The sequence below is a fragment of the Columba livia genome, chromosome 9, assembly GCF_036013475.1.
Source record: "Columba livia isolate bColLiv1 breed racing homer chromosome 9, bColLiv1.pat.W.v2, whole genome shotgun sequence".
Taxonomy (NCBI): Eukaryota; Metazoa; Chordata; class Aves; order Columbiformes; family Columbidae; genus Columba; species Columba livia.
Window position 1 is genome coordinate 22351325 of NC_088610.1, and position 26542 is coordinate 22377866.

General features: G+C 38.7%; 1 protein-coding gene across 5 annotated transcripts in view; it reads right to left on the reverse strand.

The window, feature by feature from the left end:
• The window catches only part of STAG1 (STAG1 cohesin complex component), a 174395-nt gene that overhangs the window by 29594 nt on the left and 118259 nt on the right, over positions 1 to 26542 (reverse strand). For all 5 annotated transcript variants that reach the window (XM_065073078.1, XM_065073076.1, XM_065073077.1 and 2 more), the window contains 12 exons: positions 25468 to 25566; positions 21092 to 21171; positions 19320 to 19427; positions 17703 to 17817; positions 15623 to 15740; positions 14372 to 14475; positions 11471 to 11563; positions 11258 to 11347; positions 10871 to 11074; positions 9093 to 9163; positions 3951 to 4038; positions 2319 to 2399 (listed from right to left, as the gene is read on the reverse strand). In XM_065073078.1, coding sequence (XP_064929150.1) covers positions 2319 to 2399; positions 3951 to 4038; positions 9093 to 9163; positions 10871 to 11074; positions 11258 to 11347; positions 11471 to 11563; positions 14372 to 14475; positions 15623 to 15740; positions 17703 to 17817; positions 19320 to 19427; positions 21092 to 21171; positions 25468 to 25566 — 1251 coding nt within the window. The remainder of the gene's footprint in view (positions 1 to 2318; positions 2400 to 3950; positions 4039 to 9092; positions 9164 to 10870; positions 11075 to 11257; positions 11348 to 11470; positions 11564 to 14371; positions 14476 to 15622; positions 15741 to 17702; positions 17818 to 19319; positions 19428 to 21091; positions 21172 to 25467; positions 25567 to 26542) is intronic.

Below are 26542 nucleotides of genomic sequence, written 5' to 3' on the forward strand. Positions count from 1 at the left end.
TCATACTTTCGAAGTCATCCCCCTTAATGTCTGCTAATTCATAAACCTAAATCATAGCTTATAAAACAAGCATGGGCAAAATTATCTCCTAATGGACTAAATGACAGATGTAGTGCAGATCAGATTTATTTTCACAGTAAACAAACTCCAGTGGGAAATTTGATAGAAAAAACCCCCCTCCCATTTCTATTGTGGGCACAGCTGAGGCTGCTGGGCAGGTAGGAGCTGAAGGGCATTAACACAGTGCTCCTCTGGAACCAAGCACGCACAACACTCATCATTTTAGTAGAGAGGGGTGTAAAGCCCCAAACAGTAAGTTAACACCAGCTCTCTAGGTCAGAGTCATTATGATTTTCCCTGGGGATTCCAGAAGCAGAATTGACTTGTTCTTCGAATGGCCATTCTCAACGGGCCTTCACAGTTCCACTCCTATGAACTACGTTATGACTAATGTCAATCAGAGCAGTATTAGAAATACATGGGAGATCAAGTATTTCTGCATTCATCTCATAAAACAATGTCTCATATAAATGTAGCCTATTTTTAAAAAGTAGGCAAAGCCATATAATTGCACTAAGCTTGTCCGTAAGAAAAACCCTGTCACTGAAATAAATAAAGGTCTTTTTCAGTTTAACTGGACCATCATGGCAATACTGCAAAGAGTCCACATGGCACTTTGACACCAAAATGCGAAGCTTCTCACCATGTCCTATGCAGATATGTATGTTAGTCACTAGCTGTAGTTTATGGTAAGTGCCTTTTGCTATAATTTAAACACAAGAAAACATGAAACTTTTTTCCAGTAATGCTGACAACTATTGCCCTGCACCAGCTACGTTATACTGCAGTGATTTACTGTATTGAGTTTAGGAAAATGGAGAAACTCAGTGAAGGGAGATGAGAATCCTACCGGCTGCTCTGTGCCTCAGCATTTGCACCCAGAGCAAGGCCAGAAGGGGCACTGCTGCTCAAGGGGCCCAGCAAAGAGTTTGACAGAGTCACTGGGCCTCTTCAGGAGCGGGTAAGACACCTGGCAAGACCCGAAGGTCAAGAGCACATGGGGCAAAATTTAATTAAAGGTGTTGAAGACGGTGTCCAGGCTTGGAGAGTCCACCAGGTTCCTCATACCCAAGTGCCTCGCTACACAGTAACCAGCTGCCCAGTTTCCTTACTGGGGAAGCTTTAGGATGAGATTCAGTGTGTGGCTTTTATGGACATCAGGGCTGAATTAGCGTAGGGCTCCTGGATTTACTGAGTTACTGAGCTCCCCCTGTCGAAGTTCCTCCCTAAGGATAACAATGCTGGGATGGCTGTGGATGCTTTCCTGGGATGAGATGCTGAGTTCATTTAAAACAAATGGGATGCATTCAGTTTTCTCAGTTATAAGGTTATATAAGTTACAATATTATTTACTACCAGCATGCTAAAGAGAAAGAAGGTGAAGAAGCTGAGAGGGGAAAACGGGAATGAAAGCAAGAATAAAGAATACCAATTATTATTTTTTCTAGTAGCTATTTTTAAATGTCAATATTTGTCAATATTTGAAACAACTTAAAGAATTTACAATGTATTTTTAGCATTTTTATGTGCATAAAATTCTTATTTTAGTAATACTTTAGTACAGCATCTTTTTCTTTTTGATGCTGATGGGGAAGTACACTTACTACTTCAGCTTTCATACCATTTTAATTTGATGTATGACTTTTGAAAAAGCCCTAAAAAGACAGGATGTTTGCCTCTGATTGAGAAAAGAGCTAAGGAAAGGTCCTGGAAAAGCTAAGTATAACAAACAAATGACGTGTGACACTGTCCTTACTGCATTACTCTTATGTGCACTTCTTATTAGTAGTTGTCACTGCTAGTAACCTTACATTTGTATTTAGCAACATAAGATGTAAGTAAAAGGCAAACCAGGTAAATACGTGTAAATATTAAGCTATCTGTGGTGTACAGATCAACAATATTGCCAACAACTATTAGATAAGCACTGTCAACATTTCTTATCTCTTTACGCAAACTGCTGCACTCACAATAGAGTGCATTTAGTGTCTTCAGCAATTAAAATATAATATCAGCTAGTATTAATATAAAATCCTGATAAAGACGAGCTTCTGCTTTTTGTATAGCTTATTTAGATACACACATGATGTTAAACAGATCCTGAAATCAAATAAATCAAAACATCAATATTTTATATCTGTTTCATGCCAACATAAAATGACTGTACAGTGGGTGGAGTTACAGAGAATCAGGTCTAGTGCCCTTTTAGGCAAGCTGTGTTTCTGTAGTAAAATCTGTACAACCAAACGCCTACTCACTTTGGACGGGGAGCCTTCGGTGATCTTCACCAGCTGCCAGAGAATGGAGTAATGGGAACACTGCAGCGCCTGAACAACGATCTGTAACAGAGGGAACACACAGAATCCCAACACGTTGCAAATATCAAGTGGATCAGTGAAGTGTATGTAAAATTCATAATGCATTTTGGGGAGAAGAAATAGGAACAGCTCTTAAGGAGTACGTCTTGTTTTCGAGGACGTTATGTTTTCCCTTAGTCAGTTTGGTGCAATAAGAAGCCAGCCTAATACAGGTGAAAAAAATACTGTGTAAATGCTGGGGAACAGAACAGAAAACAGTGCGTTATTGCAAGAGGTGATGTCACAGCATGGCAAAGAACAGCCCCACACCTACGTATCTCAGTTCCAAAGCATCTGTTTAAATACCTCTAAATGTGACTTCACTACTAAACCAGTCTGAAAATTTGTTCCGTTGTCAAATGAACATGTAGCCCAACTTCTAAAAAAGGAAGAAAATACACATTTTTTCATGGAGAAGACTAGGCTCATTTATATGGTGCTCATAAAAGCATCCATGGTGTCTTTTTAAAATTTCAAATCTATTTTAGTTGTGTAAAATATAAAAACCAGGTTTTGGTTCTGTGTAGAATAATCAAGTTGTAACAGCTCTAATCGTTTCACAAACCACTTTTCTAAAAGATACCATTAAAGACCAAAGCATTCCTTTTCAGCGAACTCCTTCTAGCGGACTGGGGAAAGAAACACTGAGGAGAGTTTACATTTCAGAACTTTTTTCCTAAAACCTGACAGAAGCGTTTAGGGAGCCGTACCACAGTCAAACCCAGCAACTGAGGCTGGCTGGTGGTTGCAGGGACAGTTTTTAGCTGCTGGTCCCTTCCCTCCAGGCAGCACAATTCCAACACAAGTCACAACTGCACACACAGCAGAAGGTCCCCCAGCTTAAAGCCGTGACTTTCGCTCAGTGTGCGGCAACATGCCCTCCATACGGTCCTTGTTAGAAAATACTTCTACAGAATTTAATGAGATTTATTTTTTTCTAAATTAAGTTGGGTTAGAATTAACAACTGACTTCTAATTGAAATAAAATTATTAATTCAATGTGGTGTAATACTGGAGTAGGCAGTCCGCATTTTAAACTGGAATCCTGGGATAATCTGAAATGGTCCATGTGCTCATCCATGAGAAGATTAAAACCAAAGTAGGAGGAAACAAAGTGCAAGATGGGAAGGCTGCCCAGCATCCCTGCTAAATTGCTCTTCTGTTTCTTGGTTTTCATAAGCTTCCATCTTATCTTCAATGCACAATAATCGTCTGTGATAATTCTAATTGCAGCCAAGATTTTCAGATGTTTGGTTTAGGTGCAAACATCATGATTTATGCATTCCTTTTCACAGCCAGCAACATCACTTATTCCTTACTTTAGAGATAAGAAAGGTGAAGCAGGTAGCTCAACACAGAATCCAGAATGTTTCATCTCCTGGACAACATCTCACTACAATATAAATTTAATTCAAACCTCCATGTTTTTCCTAAATAACTGCAGTCTAGTGCATTGATCTTTTGAACTTCTCTACAACCAGACACTTAACTTTGAATCCCCAAACAATGCAGTGCAGGTGTTGCTCACTGTACCTGTTCTGGCATAGCTCCATGTTCAATTCCAGTTCTTAGTAATCTGTAGCAGTTACTGAACAGATCCCATTTAGTGAGATCATGAGCACTAGAACAAGAAGTAATAAAGACAGATTAGTTATGCTCCTCAAAACTCCCATCACAGCGAGAGCATATTCTGACCTGGCAGCTCAGCGAGCGGTTTGGTTTTTGCAAAGCTGAGACAATAGGACCTGCTGACAAAGCAGCTGCACAATTAGTTCACACCACGTGAAAAGCAGAAGTTTGGCTTCCTGGTAACTGAGGATAAATGTTTCACTACATGGGATTTTTGCATATCATACATCTTTAAGCATTACTTAAGTGGAGCCACAAACTCCTTCTCAGTGTTGCCTCTCAATCATCTTTCCTCCTTGGTTCTCAACACTGACAGAACTCCAGCAGGTACTTCTCCAGCTTTGCAGCAGAAACTACACCCAAACTCTAGCAATATACACTAAATGAAAAACGGCTTAGAGCAAAATAAAGTTACATATTTTTCTGCCGTATCATTTTAAGAAATATCCATTATCACTAGGTATTAAATATCCTGAAATATCCAAATGAAGACAGCATGAAATACATGTATATGAGACCCTGACGGTAGCTGCCACTCCCTGTTCACTGTTTGACATTTCAGGTGTACCAATCATAAGCTGATTCGTCAGCGAGAGGAATACAAATGAGATTAGCAACATATATTCTACAGCCTTACAGACTTCAACCGCTTATGATGTAGCTTTTTTAATACACAATTGAGAAATACAGAATAAATTACAAAACATTAGGTTACCTGAAAGACAAAAATTCTCTCTCACCAAAAAAAAAAAAAAAAAAAAAAAAAAGCTTTAGCACCTTTTTCTGCAGTGGTATTAAAATGAGATAATTTGAAACTATTTATAATATGTTTGCAAAAGAGCAAGTCACCTCAGAATAATCAGAAACTTGGTGATAAAAATACTCACCTGGAAGAAGGGATGCTCAGACTGAACCGGCAAGTCTACATTAGATAAAGCACTTGCATCGGGTTCCCTTTTCATCCCAGCACCTTGATCACCAAGATGTGCTCCCTTTTCCCACCCTTTTGTGTCTGCCCTGCTTTGGAGCTGCCTGGCTTTGTTTAAATAACTACTCTCTTCAGCCAGAAAGAATAATTCTGTGGTTCAGAAACAGACAGAGGCTGAACTGAAGACTGGGAATGCCCAGATCCTATTAAAACCCTAGTATGAAATGCTTCCCAGTCTGGAGCATGGTAGCCCTGGAAAACCTTGCTGATAAAAGTTTCACAGAAAAGGTAACAATTAATGCCTTTGTGCCGAGAGTAAGTATGCACTCTAGGGTTGTGTCATTAAGGTGCATCTTGACTTCTAATTCAAATCCATGAATAGAACAATAGGAAAACTTAAAAAGTAAAAATACTCCCCCTGCCTTACATCCTAGATGTCTTTAGTTGGTCTTTGAAGTATGGCAGAACGATGTTTCATATCTAAACTACAGGCTGTAAGAGAACTGCCTCTGACTAGTGATGTTAAGCACATAGATGCTGCTTCAGCAAACCACAGAATTGCTAGCAAGGCAGAGTTGTACCTCCTTAATTACAGTGCTGTAATTAAAGCAGTAAAATCTCCTCAGTGTGCAGAGGCAGATATCAAGCATAGGTTATCCTACACAGAATACGAAAGGAAAAACTCTCATTTCTGTGTTTTCACCGTAGATCCCCGTGTGTCAGGCAGCCCTCACAGGGCCATGTCCCATGGCTGGAGAGCTGGCGGCAGCTCAGGTCTTTGCGCTGAGCCTGGCCCAGCAGCTCAGGTCTTTGCGCTGAGCCTGGCCCAGCAGCTCAGGTCTTTGCGCTGAGCCTGGCCCAGCAGCTCATCCTAGGAAGAGCTTTTCAGCTTCCCAAGCTGAAAAATTCTAACTATGTACAAGTTGCATAGGGCTTTTCAGTATAAGCTTCTGTAAAGAAGAGCCTCCACATTAAATTTAGGCATGTTCTGGTTCACCTTCATCTCTTTTGAAGTACTTACAATCCAAACAATAATTATAAAAGTACTTTAGACACAATACAATTCTCCACAGAGGTCCAGATTGACATAGAAGCTCTACGAATGAAAATTCACACAAGACAGAATTTTCTCTTAGTCTCTCCTATGTCAGAAAGTCTTCATGGATTACAATGAACAAGGCCCAACATTTCATCAAGGGTTTGTTTTTATCCCTATAGACAGCACTGTCTGCTAGGGCACCGTTCTGTCAGAAGGTAGTCAGATAAAGGTACCAGTTCCGCAGTGTTTCTGAAAGCATGGAAAGCAGCAGCTTAGAAAACTACCTTTTAGAAGAGGTGATCTCTCCACCCTCAAAACTGCTGCTCTTTTTAACAGAGCACAAAGCGAGAGAAGCTATACCTTGGGCTTTGAATAGATACAGTCCAACTTCTCTACTGAGGGTTCATTTATCATCATTTCTGCTTCTTCTGGATATAACGAACTTCTGAGTAACTTAGTCTGAAGGATGTACTAGTCAGTTACTGGAAAAAAGGTTAAGCAAAGGGTTGCTACAACCAGAAGAAAAGATCTGCTGACCTGATGGTGAATTTACCTATCTTGGAAGTGTCCTGACTGATCAAAACATGACTGGTATCTGGAGAGTTAACTACAGTCATTGTCAGCTTATGAAGTCAGTGTGGAGGCAGGAAGGAACCAAATTCCACATCATATTTGAAGACTACTGGACAGTGATACCAACAATTTTCATTTCTAAATGTGAAAGAACGTTATATATACAAGACAGCATCAAAAGGGCACATGCAGAGTAATGGAGATGATGCTTGAGATTCATGTGTCTTGCATTGAATTAACTGCAGTAGTTAAATAAGAAATGATTATATGTTGCAGCATACAAACTGCAACAGCACTGATGTGTTATGTGTGAAAGCTCAGCTGACTTGGGCTGGAGTTGGTATAGAAAAATTGGCTCCATGTACTTCAGGAAAGAAACAAATGTTGAAAATATCAGAGACATCCTGCAAAAAAAGAGAAACCCAAGTATATACCCCAGGTCTTCTATTCAGAAGACCTGAAGAAAATTTTTTATTATTATTTTCTGAAAGCTTGGAAAGAAACATTGTAATGATGAATTTCATTTGTATTGGAATACCGATATCTGCGTTTGACGAAAAAATCGTGAATTAAAAAGTGCTGTGAGCCCTTTGTTGCCATGACGCTCTCAGAAAGAGGATTAGCTCAGGCTTGGGAAATATAGAAGCTTCAGTATAGAAGCTTTTTGGTCTGGAAGGATTTTCTGATAATCCCCTGCCATGTTTTTTTCAACTCGACGGGCTTCTTTTACCTACAATATGAAGAAGCAGCGACTACCAAGGAAACACAAGCGCAGATAAGGGAGAGTGGAATTTCTCTCACTGGAAGGAAAGAGGAACTTGTTTCTTTTTGAAGCCTCAGCAACTACTTTATCAGTGTACTTCTAGAAGATCTGAAAAGTATCAGTTATTAGCCTGCAATTTTAACATCTATTGATTTAATTTCTTTTGGCTCCCAGCTGACAACAGTCAATGACAGCATCAGACAACAGCCATCGTTCTCTGAGATGAGAATGCTCCTTAAGAGTTTTGAATTGAAGATCCTAATCTCATAGCTAAAGGTTCAGCAAAAGGCCTGTCTTGGATGGTACGATTGTTTTCTTTCACAAAGAAATCACATCAGATGTAACATTCAGTAGAGTAATGAAAAAATTTCATTACTTCTTTATATGCAAGCAGATATTAATTAGGAATTCTCATTGAACTTCAATCATAAAATTCAAATCAGCTGAGCCATTATAAACAGTTGATCTTTAGCTTTTTAGGTTTGATTATTTTCTCTTTCCTGTGTTTGAAGGTGAAGGTAGGTGTCCCTGACCCTGACTTACATGTCTTTCTACAAAGCTTTCTTTCTAGTCTGAATTAACTCTCTTGAGTTTTGGAACCCTAAAGGAAGAAATACATATGGGAAACTCTCAGAAAGGCCTTAAGATGTGTGTTTCCTTCTTGGATGTGAACTACAGCTTTCACCAGTCCGCTCAGGAAAGGCAGAAGTGGCTCCAGCGTGTTACCAGGGAGACTGAAAACCTAATTTGCACATGTGTCAGCCTGCTGCACTACAGAAATTAGTAACGATTTAATGATCTCTGTGAGACTCTCGTTGAATGGAAACAAAGAGCAGATATTGCAGAACCATTTCATACAACGATCCAATGCCAAATTCAGGATAAGTGAACACTAAGCACAGAAAACAAAGAATTAAATCACTAAAAATAATTGGTGTAAAAGAGGTGGCAAAAGCAAGGTCCTCACACATCTTGTGATAAGGAAGAAATGATTTGTGGCTCCCAGCCACCTGCAGATGAAGCTTTCTTACCTGCTGACCAGGAGCAATTGGTTCCTACAGCTGACAGCAGGGGAAGATTAGGACTTTGTGCTGTGCTCCAAAATTCACTGTTCAAGTGAAATTTCTGTGTTGATCTGCAAGTTATAAGGGTGCCTGTAGGTCCCACTGAGAGTGGCAAGACCCTGAAAAGCTGCTACCTGGTTCCTTGGGGCTGGTTCACCCCAGGCTTAGTGACGGAGATTCTGTGCAATCCACACAGTGAGACTTGGCCAACAATTCAACTAGAAACTACTTCTGGCATTTCTGCAGGAAAAGCATGCCAGGCTCTCACCAGAAACTATTAGTTATTATTGTTACTACTACTTATTTCTGTAATTTGGATGAGAAAGACCTCAAAGGCATGAGAAACTAAGAGAAACAACTCTCCTAAGCTGAGGCTCAAAGCAAAGATTTGGCCTGCATCCATGGGTGCTGGACGTAAGAAGTGTCCCTTGTGCACTGGCTGGCTGTCCTGCAGCAGAGTATGACTTCTAGTAAAACACTCACAAGTGTACAAGTGTTTAGTGCAAGGGATGGTACGCCACTTGCAAACTGAAGCTGTAAAAGTAATGGCATTAACTAAGAAAGGACCCAGATTAACCCGAAGTTATACCGACAAATGCCACTAATCATTCATCAATCTGATACTCACTGAAATGAGAAAATTAACCTAGCAAATTTTTGAGGGAAGAAAATCACCTACTTGTGAAAAGAGGTTAACCGCTTTAACGTGGAGAGCACATTGTATATGTCATCGTCATCAGCTTCTTCTCCCTGAAAACGGAAGAAAATCCATTAAGAGAGTTCAGCCACCCAGCACAGAACGTTGCTGCAGCGGGAGGAGCAGACTTCTTTGATGGTTTATGTTCACACCAAAACTGACTCCAGATTTTCCAGTGACTGACACACATTCATAATGGGATGGAAGGTGTCTGTGTTGTTTTTTTTTAATTTAGATTTTACAAATCTGGGGAAACAACAGTCCAAGAATAAATACTGTGCAGCTCAACCAAAACTTTTCATTTAAATCTTATTTTTTGTTTTGGGCATTTAAAAATATCGCTCTCCTAAGATATTATGCAAACTGAACAGCAAATTCTCTTAGTGAAACAAGTGGAAATAAGGTACTTCAAAACTTAATTTTTCCAGCAACTTTCTGAAACAAGAAACCCACTTACCATATTTCTTCTCCATTTCACTTTGATTATTTTTTGTATCTGAAAGCCTAACAATTAAGACATTTTCCTGCCTTGTCAATCAATGTTTCTCTCATTATCAAGCTACTAGGAAGCCATAAAGCAGTGGGATACGTGCTTGGGTACAATTATGCACATTTTTGGATTTAAAATCTCTTCAAAATGATGAAATAAGCTTATTAAAATTAATTATTCTGCCAAGTACCACCCAGCAAAGAATATCACAAAGGTCAATGTGTTAAATCCTTGCTACTGCTGTTTTCTTGCTTACTTTCTCCTGCTTTTCTCTGTTTTTTCTCCTTATCTTCCTCTGTCACGTGTCTGACCTCCCCACCCCCTTTTCCTCAGTGATCAAAAATTCTTCATTCTTCATTTCTCACAGGACTTTCAGACACAGCTTTTCTCTGAAACCCTCAGTCCTCATCCCTCTCTCATACAGGTGAATATACAATATGCCTGTATGTGGCATGTTAATTAAAGAGAGGAAAAAGCTTATTTTATTTGATATGCAATTCTAAAATAAAGACTGTAGCTTAACTTCCTATAAATGCGCATCAGAAATTAAATGTATCTGCCAACGTGCAGAGCATGACTAGAAGAAGCGAAGAAAAAGATCTATGTAGCCCTTAAGTTATGTTTAAAAAGCATGAGAATTACAAGAAATTAAGTAGTGCTACACAAAGTTACATTGATGTAAAGCAAGAAAAAAATGTGTAACGTTTCTATTCTAATTTAATGTATTCTGTCTTATGCATTTTGAAGGATGAATTCTTATGAGCAAATCCCACATACCTCCAGGTTTCAGACCTGTATCTTTATTTCATTCTTTCCAGAGCTCTTTCAACATGTCGTTATAAATATTTTACTAAATCCTCTCTTCCATTCAAGACATAATCCAATCTTGATTCTGCATATCTGCATAGCCATTTGGGACTACTGGAATCACCACAAGCACCAACGTAAATGCACCTTTCTCTGCATTTTTCATCAGCTTTCACCCATTCTTCCACTTAATTTCTTATGTGCACTGTTTAAATACCAGACTAAATTTTCAAAAGCAGAATTGTCCTGTGGTCTTTGTTTTTACAGCATCAATGCTTTGCAGGCTGAATGGCTAGTTCAAGGGATTTTCTACATGGAGAAACAGCTCAAAATAATTATGAAATAGTTGCTGCTGCACTACGTCTTCAGATGGATAATTTCATGACTTGGTAAGAAGATTTTTCTGCAGTTTATCACAGCATATTTTAGACAGTCTAACTCAATTAATTTTAAGAAAACAAACCTCCTGCAGCAGATCCTCTACCGAATGGTTGAATCGATCCACAAATTCATCGATGAGCTGGCTGTGGGCTATGTCAACTCTGTTCTGGATTGTGTATTCTTCACTACAGAGAATGCTGTAGGTCTTGCTGCAGGCTTCGAGAACGTCTGACTCCACGTGCTTTTCCACAACAAACTTAATCTGTTTCAGTAAGGCATCCAGATGCTGGAGATCAGAAAAGAAATTCAGCTTTCACCTTATCCAAACAATGAATCTCAAAGAAAAAGTCATTCAAAGAATTTAAAATCAAGGTCAGATTAGTAAAATGCCAAATGAAGGCACAGGCTGGTGTGACAGGAATAATAATCAGATACCTGAGCGCACCCAGACGTGCCCCATGTACTGTACCTTCTCCATCCTGCCTGTGCTATAGATTTCCAGATCAAAATACTGAGGGATTTGCAGGAGATTTGCAACCTTCTCGGCATCAGCGGAATACTAGAACATCATCAAAACACAAGAAAAAAACAGTGAAGTAAAAATAAACATCTACACTACATAACTAAACAATTTAAAGACAGTTGCAAATGACAGAGAGAGATACTTTGCTGAAAAATGTACCTTTGATAGCAACATGGGAAGTGCAATAATGAAATGCTCAGTCAGTTTATTTCTGTCATCTATCTGAGTTTTTCTTTCTTTTGCTGTCAAGACCTGCAAGCGATCAAAACCAAACACCTAAAGTAAATACAATTTCTGCATATAGCACTCATTAATTTTTATATAGTTTCATTACAAACAGAAATCCATGCAAGTATATTTTTAATAAATCAAAAGAGGAGGGAATAAAAAACTCAAACACATTTGGACCGAAGAGTGATTAAATGGGAGGACCATGTGTCCTAAGAAGCCGTGATTGAAAAGGAAAATATTATATCATCCAGAACGATATTGTCTCAACACATCAACATTTTTGCAGGATTGAAATTCAAATATAACCCAAGTCACTGGAAGTTTTGCTATTGCTTCCAAGCAAATTGAGCTCTGGCTTTCACACATCAAACAAAGTGTTAACATAAGACCTCAGGGCAAACTGAAGTATAATTAAGAAAACCAAAACCAAACCACACGGTAACAGTGATTTTCATTAGCAGATTCAAGGCCTCATCTCTCTCTGAACTGGAATGTAATTCTCAGTGAGAACATACATCCAAGTTCACAGAACTCATTTACAAATTTCAGTGACAGATATACTGAAGCTACTAATGCTGTCATAGCAAAACCACCTTGAAACAGGGAATAGAGACAATAATCAAACCAGCATGCTTCATGAAAGCTTAGATCTGGCTTCGTGGTTTCAGAGAAGGAAAGAATACTTTTGAAAACAAATGATGATAATAAAATACTCAAATTAGCTAATGATTTATGTGTAGCAAAGCTGCCAGACTGCACAATAAGGGTTACAAGCTAAAGTCAGAAAAGAAACTATTTCACAAGACAGTGAGTGCATCATTAGAAACCTGCTCCCATTTCAACTCCGAGAATATGCCAGCGAGATCACGAGAACACGACAAACCTCTCCTGACAAGTCAGAGATTCCTGCAGTTACCATCCCACAACTCATGATCTAACTGAAAAGAAGCAAAAGCTACATGTCATACCTACGTCTCTCTGTGAGGGAGGAGGAACAGCGGGAAACAAAACACATGCCTGAATGACCGGCAGCCTATTCTGTCAGCAGGGAACCAAAACCACCATGGAAGTGGAACGGGTTTGTCACCACAGCTCCTGTCCCCAGCGCTGGTGCCGCACCAGCCATGCCAGCAAAAGCCGACACAAACGCAGCAAGTCAGGCCCCCACCCCGAACAACCCAGACACGTTCTGCTGACCAAATACTGCTAATTCAGTGGTGCTATTAATTAATCTGGGTCCCTGGGATGATCTTGAGGCTCTTTTGATCATCCTTCAGAAGATGAAATTTATTTTATTGAAGTGTTTTCTTCAGCTTTGAATAAATAGAGACACTGAAAATCTAAGGCTAAGCAATTTGCTGAAGTGAACTGTAGAAACCTGGTGAAAAAAAAAAAAAATACCCAGAAAGCTAATAGTGGCATTATTTGGTGCTTCAAACAGAAAGTACAACCATGACATTTTTGTTACATTTAAAGGTTGTTTTGTCTGCTAGAATAGTTTGCAGTTAGACACAAAACACAGTTAAGTTGTGATGACAATACAGTCCTGGTAACACAAGGTAATACATGATTGTGTGAATTCAAGTAAGTGCTTTCATAGATTCCCCCCTCACCTCTGAAGTGTAACGAATTAGGATTTCTTAGAATATGCTTTATAAATTAAGGTACATAAAGTATGTTTAAATTGATTGCTTCTTGGAGATTTTCCCTGAGATGCTGTTTCTGGACATGAGGCTAACCTGCTTTTGGCACATAAATGTTAAGAAGCTAAGTAACTGCATTTAGATTAGCAATAAAGAATGCTAATTCTGTCTTCAGACTGCACCTTCATTAAGCCTATGACTTTCTTTAATAAACTAGTTAGGATTATTCAGAAGAGAACCTAACAAAAGTACCAAATGTTCACATGGGTTTATTTCATTTTGGTCTAACCTAAATACTATTTATTATTGGGGACTATAAAAAATCAGGAAAATACATTTGGGAAGCTGAGACTCTTTTGGAATGTAGATGCTGAATTTATGGAGAACACAGTGCAAAGCCTGTTGATCACCCTGACCTTGTGATTTATACTGAAATGCTTAGAAGTGCATGCCCAGCTTCAGGAATGGAATTCCACTGATCCCCAGTCACTATAACATAAATGAAAGAGGCAGCTAGATTGCAATATAGTCAGGATGTTAAATTCTTAAGTTTTTAGGGCTCCCAGTGGAAGAGGCTAAAGAGGATGGATACATAATACCACAGACGCATCCAGGTTGGTCCCAGTCCCACCTCCAGCTCAGGGCTCAGACCAGGGAGCTCAGGACTTTGTCCAGCCAGGACAAGGACAGAAACTGCACAAATTCTCAGCTGTTCCAGTGCTCAACTACTCTCATGATGAAGGTACTGTTTGTTTTTTCTGCAAATTTTATGCTCAACTTAGCAGCACGTTCCTTTTTATGGAAGACAGCAGAGGTAATCTTGTTCTGATCCCGAGCTCTACACTTTCAGTTCTAATCTAGACTTAACATTAAGGGCTATAGATGTGAGTACATTATAGGTGTAAGCCAGGGGTATGATAAAAAGAACACCTATAAAATATTTTAAAAACATTTTCATGCTGTAAATTTATATTACTTGGCAATGCAAAACTCAAAATGGAAAACACAAAACCCAAACCTGTCCAGAAATTTCTACTATATTTCTTCAAAAATGTTCAATGAAACAGGAAATACCAATTAGAAAAAATTGAATTCTAAAGTGTTAAAATATGGAACGGTAGGTAAACATTTTCTGTTACTATGGTAACATACAGAGGTCCGAGCTACCTATTGCAGCACCACTTACTCTCTTGCCAGTGCCTCTTCCTACGGGAGGATGCGCCTCAGCAGCTTGTCTGATGGTACACACCATCAGCTCGATCAGAGCACTCTCCTGCCGGTCAGACATTGCTGCAAAGGGAGAAGAACAAGTCACGTCAGTTCTGATGTGTGTGCAAGACATTTTAAAGATGACAGATCCGTGAATGCAGTTGTAAATCACGGGGAATAGTGAACAACACAGACGACGTCATTTTGTCCCATTTGTAAAACCAAGGCTTTTTTTCTTGCTCTATGAATTACCATTTGCATCATCTCAGATTGATATGACAGAACTGAATGAAGTCCAGAGTCTGGAAAAAGGATGAATGAAAGGGAATGCAACAAAGATCTACAAAATAAAGAGCATCATGAAGGACAGAGATCGACTGACTATTCACTGTCACTTCCTTATAAAATATCCTTCCTGCCAAGGAAGTATTATTTCTGGTTTTCAGGCAGTACTTCTGGTCAAATCTAGAGGATCAAACCCCACTAGGCTACACAGAAACAAAGAACCAAAGTGTCTGATTTCCTAAGGAAATTACCATATAAATACCACAATTGTAGCAAGTGGATACCAAAAGGTCAGATTTTGAAACACTGAGATGATGAAGCAGTAAGAGTACATTGATTTTTCAACCACTTAACCCCTGCGAAGGTCCCTGAAGCAGGAGAATCCTAAAGGATTATAAAGGATTTTGGATGACACTCATTACCATCAGGGACCCTTTGCCACCAGCCTCCCTGGCTCCCCTGTGCATGCAGATCTATTATTAGCCAAAGGAGATTTGAAACTAACGGCGAAAGAATCCTCTTAGTTTCTTTTTTTCCTCCTGAGAATTCATTAGGTTTTAACATTGCCTGGAAAAGCTCCATATTTAATTAACACCATCTGAAGTGCTAGTTTATTCAAAATTGTATTAGCTATTTAATTTATTGAAACGTTCATGTATGCACTACTTATTTAAACATTAAGACAAGAAGCCCTAGCCTTTAATATTAGGGAACCTTTCCTTTTAATATTAGGGAACAGCCAGCTTCCCCAGATGAAAAATAGAGTATGAAAATGCAGCTTTTGAAGCAAAGTGCATTAAAAATGGATTAAACTAAAACCTTCTTCAAATTTGCTTTCTAAACAAACCACAACATAAATACCTCTATCACCCACAGTGGAAACACCTTTTTAAGGAATAATCAACAACATTCTGTGACATCAATACAGAGGTTAAACAAATACCTTCTTCTCCTTGGACTGGTTCCTCCAAGAGCAATTCTGTCATACATTCCCAGTCCTTCAGCAGTTCTTGTGAGCTCTCCCACAAACTGTCCACCAAATAGGCTGCATGTTCGTGCAACTAGAAAATCCAAGGCAACCATGAGTACAGTGTCCTGGTACGAACACCAGTTCCTCAGCTTTCACAATCATTTGGCCACGGAGAGTATCCTGGACACGTACTCTTACATTAGTTGGAAAGAAAATTCAGTTTGCAACTAACTCTGGAAGGTCTTCTTCCAACTGAATGAGACAACTGCACGACAATGGGGATGCATTTTAATGGGAAATGGAATAAAGACAAATTGAGCTTTTTTTCCATAAAGCAGCTTGTTTGTGAAACAAAAAAACCCACAAACAAACAAACTTTCTCAGAGTTCTGACCTAGAAGCCATAAACATACCTTTCCTCACTTCCTTACTGTATTATAAAAACGAGAGATCATAAAACTAAGTGGTGATATATTCATTTTGAACAGGCATTTATCTTTCATACATGCTGCTATGTGCTCAGAAAGCAGTAGCAGAAAACCTACTGATTTCAGGGGGTACAGAATTAACACTAACTTGAACTGCAAAAAAAGTTCTCATGTGAATGAACACAGCTATTGTAAAGTGAGAAAAATAATCCATAGGCTTCTACTGTTTTGTAAACTGTTCTTCAATCATCATCAAAAAGTAACAAGCACAATATGCAGATCTGATTTGCTTGCCTGATATGGGACTGAATCCTTAACCGGAAAACATTAAGAGTGTAGGGAAGGAGGTGTCAGTACATTTACCCCCTGTTGTGATTCTGACAGCTTTGGGCAAAATGTCATTTGCCACAGACCTTATTGAAGTCTGTCACAGGTTGACGTATTTCCTCTTCTGAACGCACCCTTTCAGACGCAGAGCTTACATCTAGTCCTGCGCAGATGGGAACTCCCAGTTCTCTAACTCTTTATTAAAACTGGAGCCATAATATTCTACTTTGTTTCTAAAAACTCTCTCAAAACCAGTAATAGCAAAAACCAGCCCTGAGAGAGAAGTAATCTCAGGAAGCAGCATCTGCCTTGCATAGGGAGGCCCTTTGCTCATCATGGCTTTGGGAGCAAAGCTGAGTCTTGTTTCTCCTTGGAAGGACAGACAAGCTTAAGGCCGGGTGACCCCCATCACACACACTCAGATTTAAGGTATTTTCACCATAAAATATAATGATCTATTACAATCTAAGTTTTTTAGAACATGGAACTAAAAATACATTCAGATAGCAGTCTGAACGTTCACACAGGTAGTGACATTTCAGCCAGACCTAATTTGGAGCTTCATAAAGTGTTTCTAAAAAATGTTAACATCAGAACTGCACCTAAATGTATTCCCTTCCTTCTCAGCATCTCCAATTGCATTTCTTCCCATTTTCACAGTGAAGTGTCTTGTACAAGGCTTTATAATAACTAAAATACCTGATTGCAACACCTTTCCTTTTACTTTTTACACCAAAATATATTACCTTCCCTTCTGCAGAGAAACATTTCTGTCATTCCTTTCTTTCAGCCTTCCTTTGTCACCTATTTATTACCAAATCAAATGTATCATTTTTAAACCTTTCCCCCTCTATCTTTAGAGCATTCTGTACCTGATAGTTTATCTTCTCAAGTTTTCCTCCACTACCATTCCCCATCTGAACTACTATTAGTATGTGTAGCATAAAACTTCCCATTTTTTGCTACCTCTGCAAACATGAACTATGGGCACAATCCCATCCCGAACGTGTTCATCAAACACTTAATGTAGTACTGAGTGCAGTGGGAACATGCAAGGGCAAAATAAACCACGAAGAAGATTTTGAGTTGAATTTGCTTGATGGACAAGGAAATGGGGGGCAGGGTAAAGGGCACAGAGTATTTCTGAAATGGTGAAAAAAAACAAAACAAAATGACAACAAAACAAAGCAAACAAAAAAAAAAGCCAGGAGAAAGATAACTTGTTACTGCATGTTCATAAATCACTACTTAAATGCCAGGTTTTATTAAACATGCAAAGGCTAAAAATGAATTTTTTACCTCGCTTTCAAGAAAGAAAAGAACCAACATTCTAATAAGGTTTCCATTTGGACTATTTCGTCCCCTCCTCTTTGCTAGAGCCTCTTCAGCTTGGGGATCATGTCTGCTGAACAGTCTACAAATAAGCAAAAGGAGTTCTTATGTTTATCAAAACAAATCTCATTTCTGCAATAACATGATGAGCATTCATTCCTGATACAGTATATTTGTTCATAAAATAAGATGAAAGTATCTCAAGCTATTTCTTTCAAGGGAAAGGGGGCATAACCTCTGCCTGTCTCAAGAGATGAACTTATCTTCAGAGTCTTCAAGTTTACAGGGCTTGAAGAAATTTGCACAGCAAAACGTATTTATATTGAGAGGCTTTGCACAGTTTTATATATTTGAATAATTTGTATAGTTTTGCATTTTTAACTTATGAAGTCGTAAAGTGGTGGTAGCACTTACTCCACTAGTGCCGTAAGAACTAAAGTTGTATCTTCACTGGTGACGCTGACTGGGATATGGCACAAACTTACTTGACATCCCAGCAGCATAAAGAATAAAGAATAAAGCAAGCTAAGATAACAGTCAATTTTTTTTTCAGGTAGATCATGCATTGTGCATCAAGCTCCCTGATGCACGGCTAGTTCTAAACTACTCTCAAATTTGCTCACTTAAAGAGATCTCAGCTGCGTCTACATTATAGTCACAGCAATCATAGTTTTACTCTGAGAAGCTTGAAAACTGTTCCTTGCTTTTGCAGTGAAACCACACTCACAAAGCTCATTAGAAATACGAAACACAGTATTCTGGTTCACTACTGTAATTCACTGAAATGAGAAGGATGAGTTACACACATATTATAAAGACATCACCTCTTGCTCCCCGCTTATCTTACCAGATAAGAAATCAGCACATCTGCAGGTGCTAAAATACCTCAGGACATGCACCTCATCGATCCTCTGTATTATTTGCTTTTCTTTGCTAACTACACAGAGAAAGTCTAGTGACTAGATTACAGGTAGAAAGTCATACTTAAATGTAAAAAATGAGGTGAGATAAACCCCACCTTGAATGTGTGAAGACATGGCTTCATTTACCTTCGAGGCATTTTTCAGAATTATTTTGTCACATGTTGATTAACAAAGGAATTTCAGTACATGTTTTTAAAAAGAACCTAACCCTTTCCTGTAACTTGTAAAATGTTGTGTAGGAAACTAAACGTAACTAAATTCACAATTTTTAAATAAACTAGTTTCAAACTTTGTAAAAATTATGCCTGCCTATCAGGTAGTCCATCAAGGAGGTATAGGTCCTATATGTATTAACACAACAGTAATTCAGCAAGAGCTGCAGGACTTAAATCAAATTTAGAGATTTATGCTGCCTTTGTATATTTAGTCCTTGAGGAGTTAGGAGAAGTTATCTGAATTATAGATATAGAAAAATAAAAACTCAGTTTCTTCAAGTCTTTAGGTCTTGAACTTAAACAACAGACTAAGTCTGTGCTTTAAATTAAATACTTGATTTGTTAAATTGGGCTATTTCACTCTATTGCTGCTTTGATTTTTGATCTTACCTCTCCCGGGAAGCAATCACAAATCTGGTCTGATTCCAGGCCAACTGATAACTTACTTTTTGTGAAGGAATTCTCCAGCTGCTACTGCAACAGGCCGGTGTGCTGAATACACCAAGTGATAAACATTCTCACAGTCTTCATTCGACAGAGCTTCTTCACTTCCACTGAAAGAGTCAGAACGTAACAAATGGTTTATTTCAATATCCTCACCTCCCATAACTTACTTTTGACAGCCACAAGATTGATTTCCTTTATACAAAATCCTAAATGGCTGAACACTGACTTCAAGGATCTTCGGTTCAATTTCCAGATACAGAGATGTTTAAGGTGCCTGTAAGTTTGTCTGATTTCCTTATCCCAGTTGTATCAATATAGACATAAAAGAACGTTATAAAAAAAACGTCATCACTACTAAGAAATCTTGCCCTGCTTAATTACTTAGACCATCACACTAACTACAATGCACATATCATGTTAGGATTGAATCATGGTGTGCATTTAGAATTACAACAATGCTGATACAATAAATTGTCCATCACTTTTACCATTGTTATTGTACTGACTAGACTTAGACTCGATTTTCAACACCAAGGAACTGAATCTGATCATACCCTGCTGTGCTGAATAAAAGATGATTAAAAGACTGGGGTTTGTAATTATTTATTGACAAGAACAACCCACATTTTACCCTTTTCTTGGGTAAACAACATAGCTGGGGCTTCTGCAGTTCCTGAGCTCGAGGTAGATTTTTCTGAAACTCAGAAAAACTTCCATTTTTCAGCAGTATTCCTGAAAAATGCCATGACCATGGAACAATTATATTCCATCAATGATATCAAAATATCACCACTGTTGCACACAGGAATATTACTTCCCTCCTTGTTTAGTCAGCATTCATTGGAAACATTTATGTATCAGGACTCTATATGTAATAATTTGCCTTCATACTACAATTAATTTTTAATTGTCCATTTCCCATTACGACTGTTCATGACACCTTTTTGGAGTTCCTACCTGCCAGAATATTGCCCTATGCTGTTCAACGCGACCCACATTCTTCTAGGGCTAAATGTATTTAGCTACGTTTTCATCATGCAACCAAGGAGCAAACAGGAAAAAAAAATGTGCACTAGATCATTTTGGACCTGCGTTCCCAAACACTACTAATAACGTAGGGAACAGATGTGTTCTACATCTCATTTGTGACCATGTTTGTTATATTTGCTTTAAAAATGTAACAGTAGAAACATTATTTCCTTTCTTCCTAATATTACAAGTCTAATATCTGTACAGCAGAGTGACACATAAAGATGAAGTTCAGACTTCTTTACTAAGAGGGAAAGCTAGTCTAATCCTTCACCCAAAGCCTGCACGTCCAAAAATGCTCTTTCAAGTAGTGCCACTGGGTATAAAGTACGATGCAGAAATTCTATACATCTGTTCATAAAACAGATTTTCTTTAAGATAGGTTTTACTGGATGTACGATAAAAGCTTAGCAGCGCTCCTCCAGCAGGACACTCGTGAGGCTGCTGTGGACAGGCTGGGGGCCTGCAAGATAAAAAGTATAAATGCCCTTTGTGTCCTCCACAACAACAGAGGCACTAATAGTCTCAATACATTACACATTTTTACACTATACCTACTGTATTTCTATGAGATGGAATAACTTACTTTAGCTTCGTGACCACATTATTACATATTCAGTTCAACTTCATATGAAATGTAAAGTAACAGACTCACTTCATTACACAAGCAAAGAAATCAAGTCAAATATTACTGGCTTAGGAAACTTTCAAAGGGAATATATTGGTTTTGAAAAGTACTTACTGAAGTATTAGCGTGACTAATCGAATGGCTTCCACAGCGACATCATATTCCTTATCAAGTGTCATTGATACAATGCGATCCTGAAAAGGAATTTTATTACAATCACAAAACAGAAACACACAGCTATCGGATGAAGAATCCTATAGCTACAAAATAAATACTCTTGGGGAGAAAGATCTTTCAGCTAGACACTTGAAAGCTGTTTAATATTCAACCATTTAACGTGCATCTGAGGAAGCTGCGTGCTGTACGCACTATGGAACAACAGGCAAGCACACAGAAATGGCAAGGGCTTAACAAACAGTCCTTATCCCTGTGAGTTTTCCAGAAAAAAGCAAGCAGACCTTGGGGTCAAAGTACTGTTCTGCACTGGTCTTATTTAACAGCTCTTTCCTGAAAAGAAATGTCCTGGGGTTAGATGACAGCAGAAGAGTTGCATCCCTTTATCCCCCTGAAACAAATCATCTGAGAGCCATGAATGCTGCATATATGCGTGCTTGGAAATACTGTGAAAAAAAACAAACACACACTAACACCCGAATATATGCATCTGTGTATTGCCTATAAAGTTGTGGCCTTCACACCTGGCTACATCTTAAGGTTTGAAGCTGATCTCAAGAATTACACTACAGAACTTCTGCAGGCAAGGGGGAAATTCTGTGACTTCGCTTCGTATTTTCCTAAACTCCTTCTCCTGGAGACAAGCATAGCTATTTCCAATCTAATGTAATGATTTTATAACTTCTAAGGACCCTGTAGTTATGAGAAGTCTCCTAAGGGTTTCCTTCTCCTTTATAGAAATGATTCTCCTATATAGAAATGATTCTAAACCTGCTGGTGTCTTGACTTGGGCACTGACTGCAAAAGAGCTAATTCACATCTTTTCCATGTGGCTTCAGTTAATGTTTGTGTCACGACTTCTTGATGGAAAACAAAAGCCTCCTCTTTGACGGACAAGTTTTTTTTTGATGGACAAAGCTTATTTTCTAGCATAGCTACTCCTAGGAACACAGATAAATGCTGAAAAGAACACACGTCTTTCCTTTGGAGAAGTGACATTATCAGATCCTCGTCACAGCTATCTGGGAAGTAGTGAAACATAAACACTCCACTAAAAGTCCTTCTGGATCAAATTAATTTATAATTTAAACAACCAGAAGATCTCTAGAGAGATTTCTCTTGACAGTCTGAATGGATTGAGCTGAAGACCAGCTGAACTGTGCAGGTCTATCACAGTCTGATGAGGAAACAGAAATAAGCAGCCATGGAACTGAGAACAGCATCTAGGTCAATTATTTTTCAGAGGGTGGTGGTAGAGTTTGTGGTGGATACAATTAAGTAATGTATCACACATACAAAAGGCAATAATTTGAAACTCTGCTCCATCCTGGTGCCAAAGGCCACATCCCTGTCAGCACAGCTGTAAATCCCAGCGCAGGCACTTGGGCAATGCCAGTTTTTTGTTCTCTTGATGTGGCTGGAAACTGGTAAATTGCCCTGTTAAATGTATCTGTTCTCTAGGCTCACAGAGACTTTGATCTCACATTTTTATTTCATAGTAATAACAGATTTCTGTATTGAAAACAGAATCCCAGAATGCCAGGGATTGGAAGGGACCTGGAAAGCTCATCCAGTGCAATCCCCCCATGGAGCAGGAACACCCAGATGAGGTTACACAGGAAGGTGTCCAGGCGGGTTGGAATGTCTGCACAGAAGGAGACTCCACAACCTCCCTGGGCAGCCTGTTCCGGTGTTCTGTCACCCTCACTGAGAAGAAGTTTCTTCTCAAATTTAAGTGGAACCTTTTGTGTTCTAGCTTGAACCCATTACCCCTTGTCCTATCATTGGTTGTCACTGAGAAGAGCCTGGCTCCATCCTTCTGACACTCAACCTTTATATATCTGTAAACATTAATGAGGTCACCCCTCAGTCTCCTCTTGTCCAGCTCCAGAGCCCCAGCTCCCTCAGCCTTTCCTCACACGGGAGATGCTCCACTCCCTTCAGCATCTTGGTGGCTGCGCTGGACTCTCTCCAGCAGTTCCCTGTCCTGCTGGAGCTGAGGGGCCACAACTAGACGCAAGATTCCAGGTGTGGTCTCCCCAGGGCAGAGCAGAGGGGCAGGAGAACCTCTCTGACCTACTGACCACCCCCTTCTAACCCACCCCAGGTACCATTGGCCTTCCTGGCCACAAGGGCCCAGTGCTGGCTCATGGTCACCCTGCTGTCCACCATGACCCCCAGGTCCCTTTCCCCTACGCTGCTCTCTAATAGGTCATTCCCCTTTAATGGAACAGAACAAAGACAAGGATTCCTAACAAGGTTCCTTTTCCTCTGAACCTTTTTGACTGGAATTAAAATTTCTTGTGCAAGACAAGAAGCAATGCAGGCTAACCTGACTCCTAACAAAGAAAACTGTCTATACTGTTAAAAAAGCCAGGAGGAAGAATTTTGAAGTTACACGTTACTGTAGTTTTTTAAAGTTACTGAGGAACTATTTCTCCAAGTGCCTCCAGCTGTCCTGAGTTTTGTAGGTAGATGGGACAGGTTCAGCCTCAAAGCAGCATCTTCTCTTACAAATGGAAGGAGGCTAAGAGAGAAGCATCCAGTACACTCGATGATCTAAAAGGTCTTTTCCAACCAAAATGATTCTATGATTCTACATCTTCTAGTAAAGAGAAACAGATACAGAGACCATGAGAGTTTTAGTGGCCTATCTCAAAATAAATCGAATCACAGAAGGAGCAAATATAAACAAATCTGTAAGTCTGCACAGATGGAACAACAAAAGCAGCAGATTTGGAGGATGTATTTTTCTGGAATGTGAACTAGTATTTCTGGTTGCCCTGAGACGATAAGCAAACTAGACCTATGGAGGCATTACAGAAGTAGTCTAAGGTCTGAAACTGTTTGCCAGGAACTTTTCTATCAAAGGAGAGTTTGTCTTTATTGCAATAGTCCCAGAAACTGACCTTATAAAATTAGAAGAATATAGACCCTGAAGTAATCGCACAAAATGATCTAGTTTCATCTCCTACTTTACAGTCAACTTTAACAAGTTCTTTCCTGACAGATATTTATTTAATCTGTCCTTAAAAATACCAAATGAAGGAGATCATTAATAAAGAATCTGTTCTATTATATAATTTTGGACAAAAAGCCTTAATATCTAGACTTCGCTGCAGTCTAAGCATCCTTTTTTCTCCATCTCAAGTGAATGTGGTAAAAGGCTGATTACCATTATGTTTTGATTGTTTACCTACAGGGAAGATATGATGAGGTTTCTACATTTTGTGCTTTCCTAGATCAAACTGGAGGAGTCAATAGTAACTGCAATGACAGACAAAACCAGTGAAGCAGTATAAAATCTACAGTGAGAAGTTAAATCTCATTACAGTAGTTATTTATGAGTATTTAAATCTCCACTTCTTTTCTAAACTATTTTTCATCAGCATTATAATGATGATTTAAACAAAAATGAATCAGCCAGCTCCACTTCTTTTTAAATTAATTTTTCATCAGTATTATAATAATGATTTAAATGAAAATAAATTAAAATACTTTTTCCTTGGGGTTAGCCTTTACCACAGTTCTGTGTTCTCCAGAACAGAAAAGTGATGGTACTAGGTGCAACCCGACGTGGTGATAGTGCTCGAAAGCTTTCCTCGCAAGGCATCCAAGCAGACGCAATGACAGTATTGCTACACTCATCTCTCCAGATACTCCACTTATAAAATAAAGCAGCCACACCACAAAGTCAATTAGCAGCCACATTCTCATCAAGATATTAAGCAAAAAGTCAGTTTGTTTGTGCTAGTAAAAAAGCCCATGAAATATTCCTTCAGGACAATCATGCTCAGGGGTTTGTCCAATAGCACAAAGCCAGCTTCTGTTCTGCAGGAAGGTATTTCACTGTGTAGGATACAGTGGTACAGATCAAAGTATCTCTTCCTCTGAGCACAAGTACATATTCAGATAAAAAACGCTCTTACAAACAATCTTTTGTTACAGGCTATTACTTCCAGTTGTATTTTGGATTGTGTGAAAAACCCAGTACACGTATCTAAAATTCAATAAATCTAAAATTAACTAAGTACAAGCAGATTGAATAATGACAATATATAAACTATCAATAATACAAACAGACAAATAATCATGCTGGCCAAGCCTGACGAATCTTTCAAGATAAACACTGTAAAATGAATTTGGCTTAATCTCAGCATTCAGTAACACAGTTTTACTATGGCAGTTACAAGCCTTGTTGCAAACAAATGAGTTTATTTTTGCATTTAATATACATGACTCAAAGACCACAACAGGATGAGACAGATGATACTTTTATTTTCTGTACTCCTTCCAAAAACTGTATTTCCTCTTACCTTGAATCTATTAGTGAACAGCTCCAGTTTTGGAAATAACTCTCTGTTGGTATACAGGCTCTGAAGAGCTTTCAAACACTTCAACCTCACTTCACCTTGCTAAATAAAACACACTAAGATTAGCTGATAGAACACCCTAATCAAATGCACATGAATATTAAATAATATCACATTGTAATTTGTTTAATGTACAGTTTAAAATTTTATGCAAATGAGTTACCAAAGCCAATTTGCAATTCAGCTGAAACCCAAAAACCACATGCAGCTGCCTACAAACAATGTTAAATTTTGTCCCTATTTGCATATATAAATAATTTAATGTACCATCAGCTAAATGTCTGTTAGTGTTTCCCACAAAAAGACAGTGCCTATGGATCAAGGTTTGTCGCCTATAGGAAGGTGGATGATGAAGAGAAGGGCTGGATCCCCGGGCACAGGCACAGTGTTGGCAAACCATGGATTCTTGTTGAAAAATATTTGTAGATAGCAAAAAGGTTACAAGCACAAATCCGCTCAGATATAAACTGTAGAGTTCACTGCACTGTAAACTTACTTCTGTAAAAGCGAGTACACTGCCAAGTCTAAGGCCTTAAGCGGCTCAAGAACTAATGTGTATTATTGAACTTTATAAATAAAACTCCATATCCAAAGGGCTTCATTTCTGAGCCTGTCTATTCTCTAATCAAGTCTGTATTTAAGAAACTGCTCAAGCTACAAACTGAAAGAACATTGAGAGACTGACATAAAAACAGAAGCTAAAAATCCTTAATTTTTAGTTTCTTTCTTCCTTCCCACCTATTTCAAAAATTTAAATAGAAAATATAAGAAGGGAAGGAGAGAAGTTGAAAGGAGGATTTTCAGGAGAACTTTGCCTTGAAGAATGACTGTTCCTGAGAAATCACATCTTTATATCTGAGAAGTCTCTGAGCACTCATGCTCTCTTCTAGGGATCTTCTTGATTCCCACTGCAGAGAAAGTCAATGAGACGGAAGTTACGTTTAAAGGATCTGCCATAAGATCTTTCAAGGTACAGAGACGAACTTCCTTCAACAAAAGTTTCATATGGATGTGATCA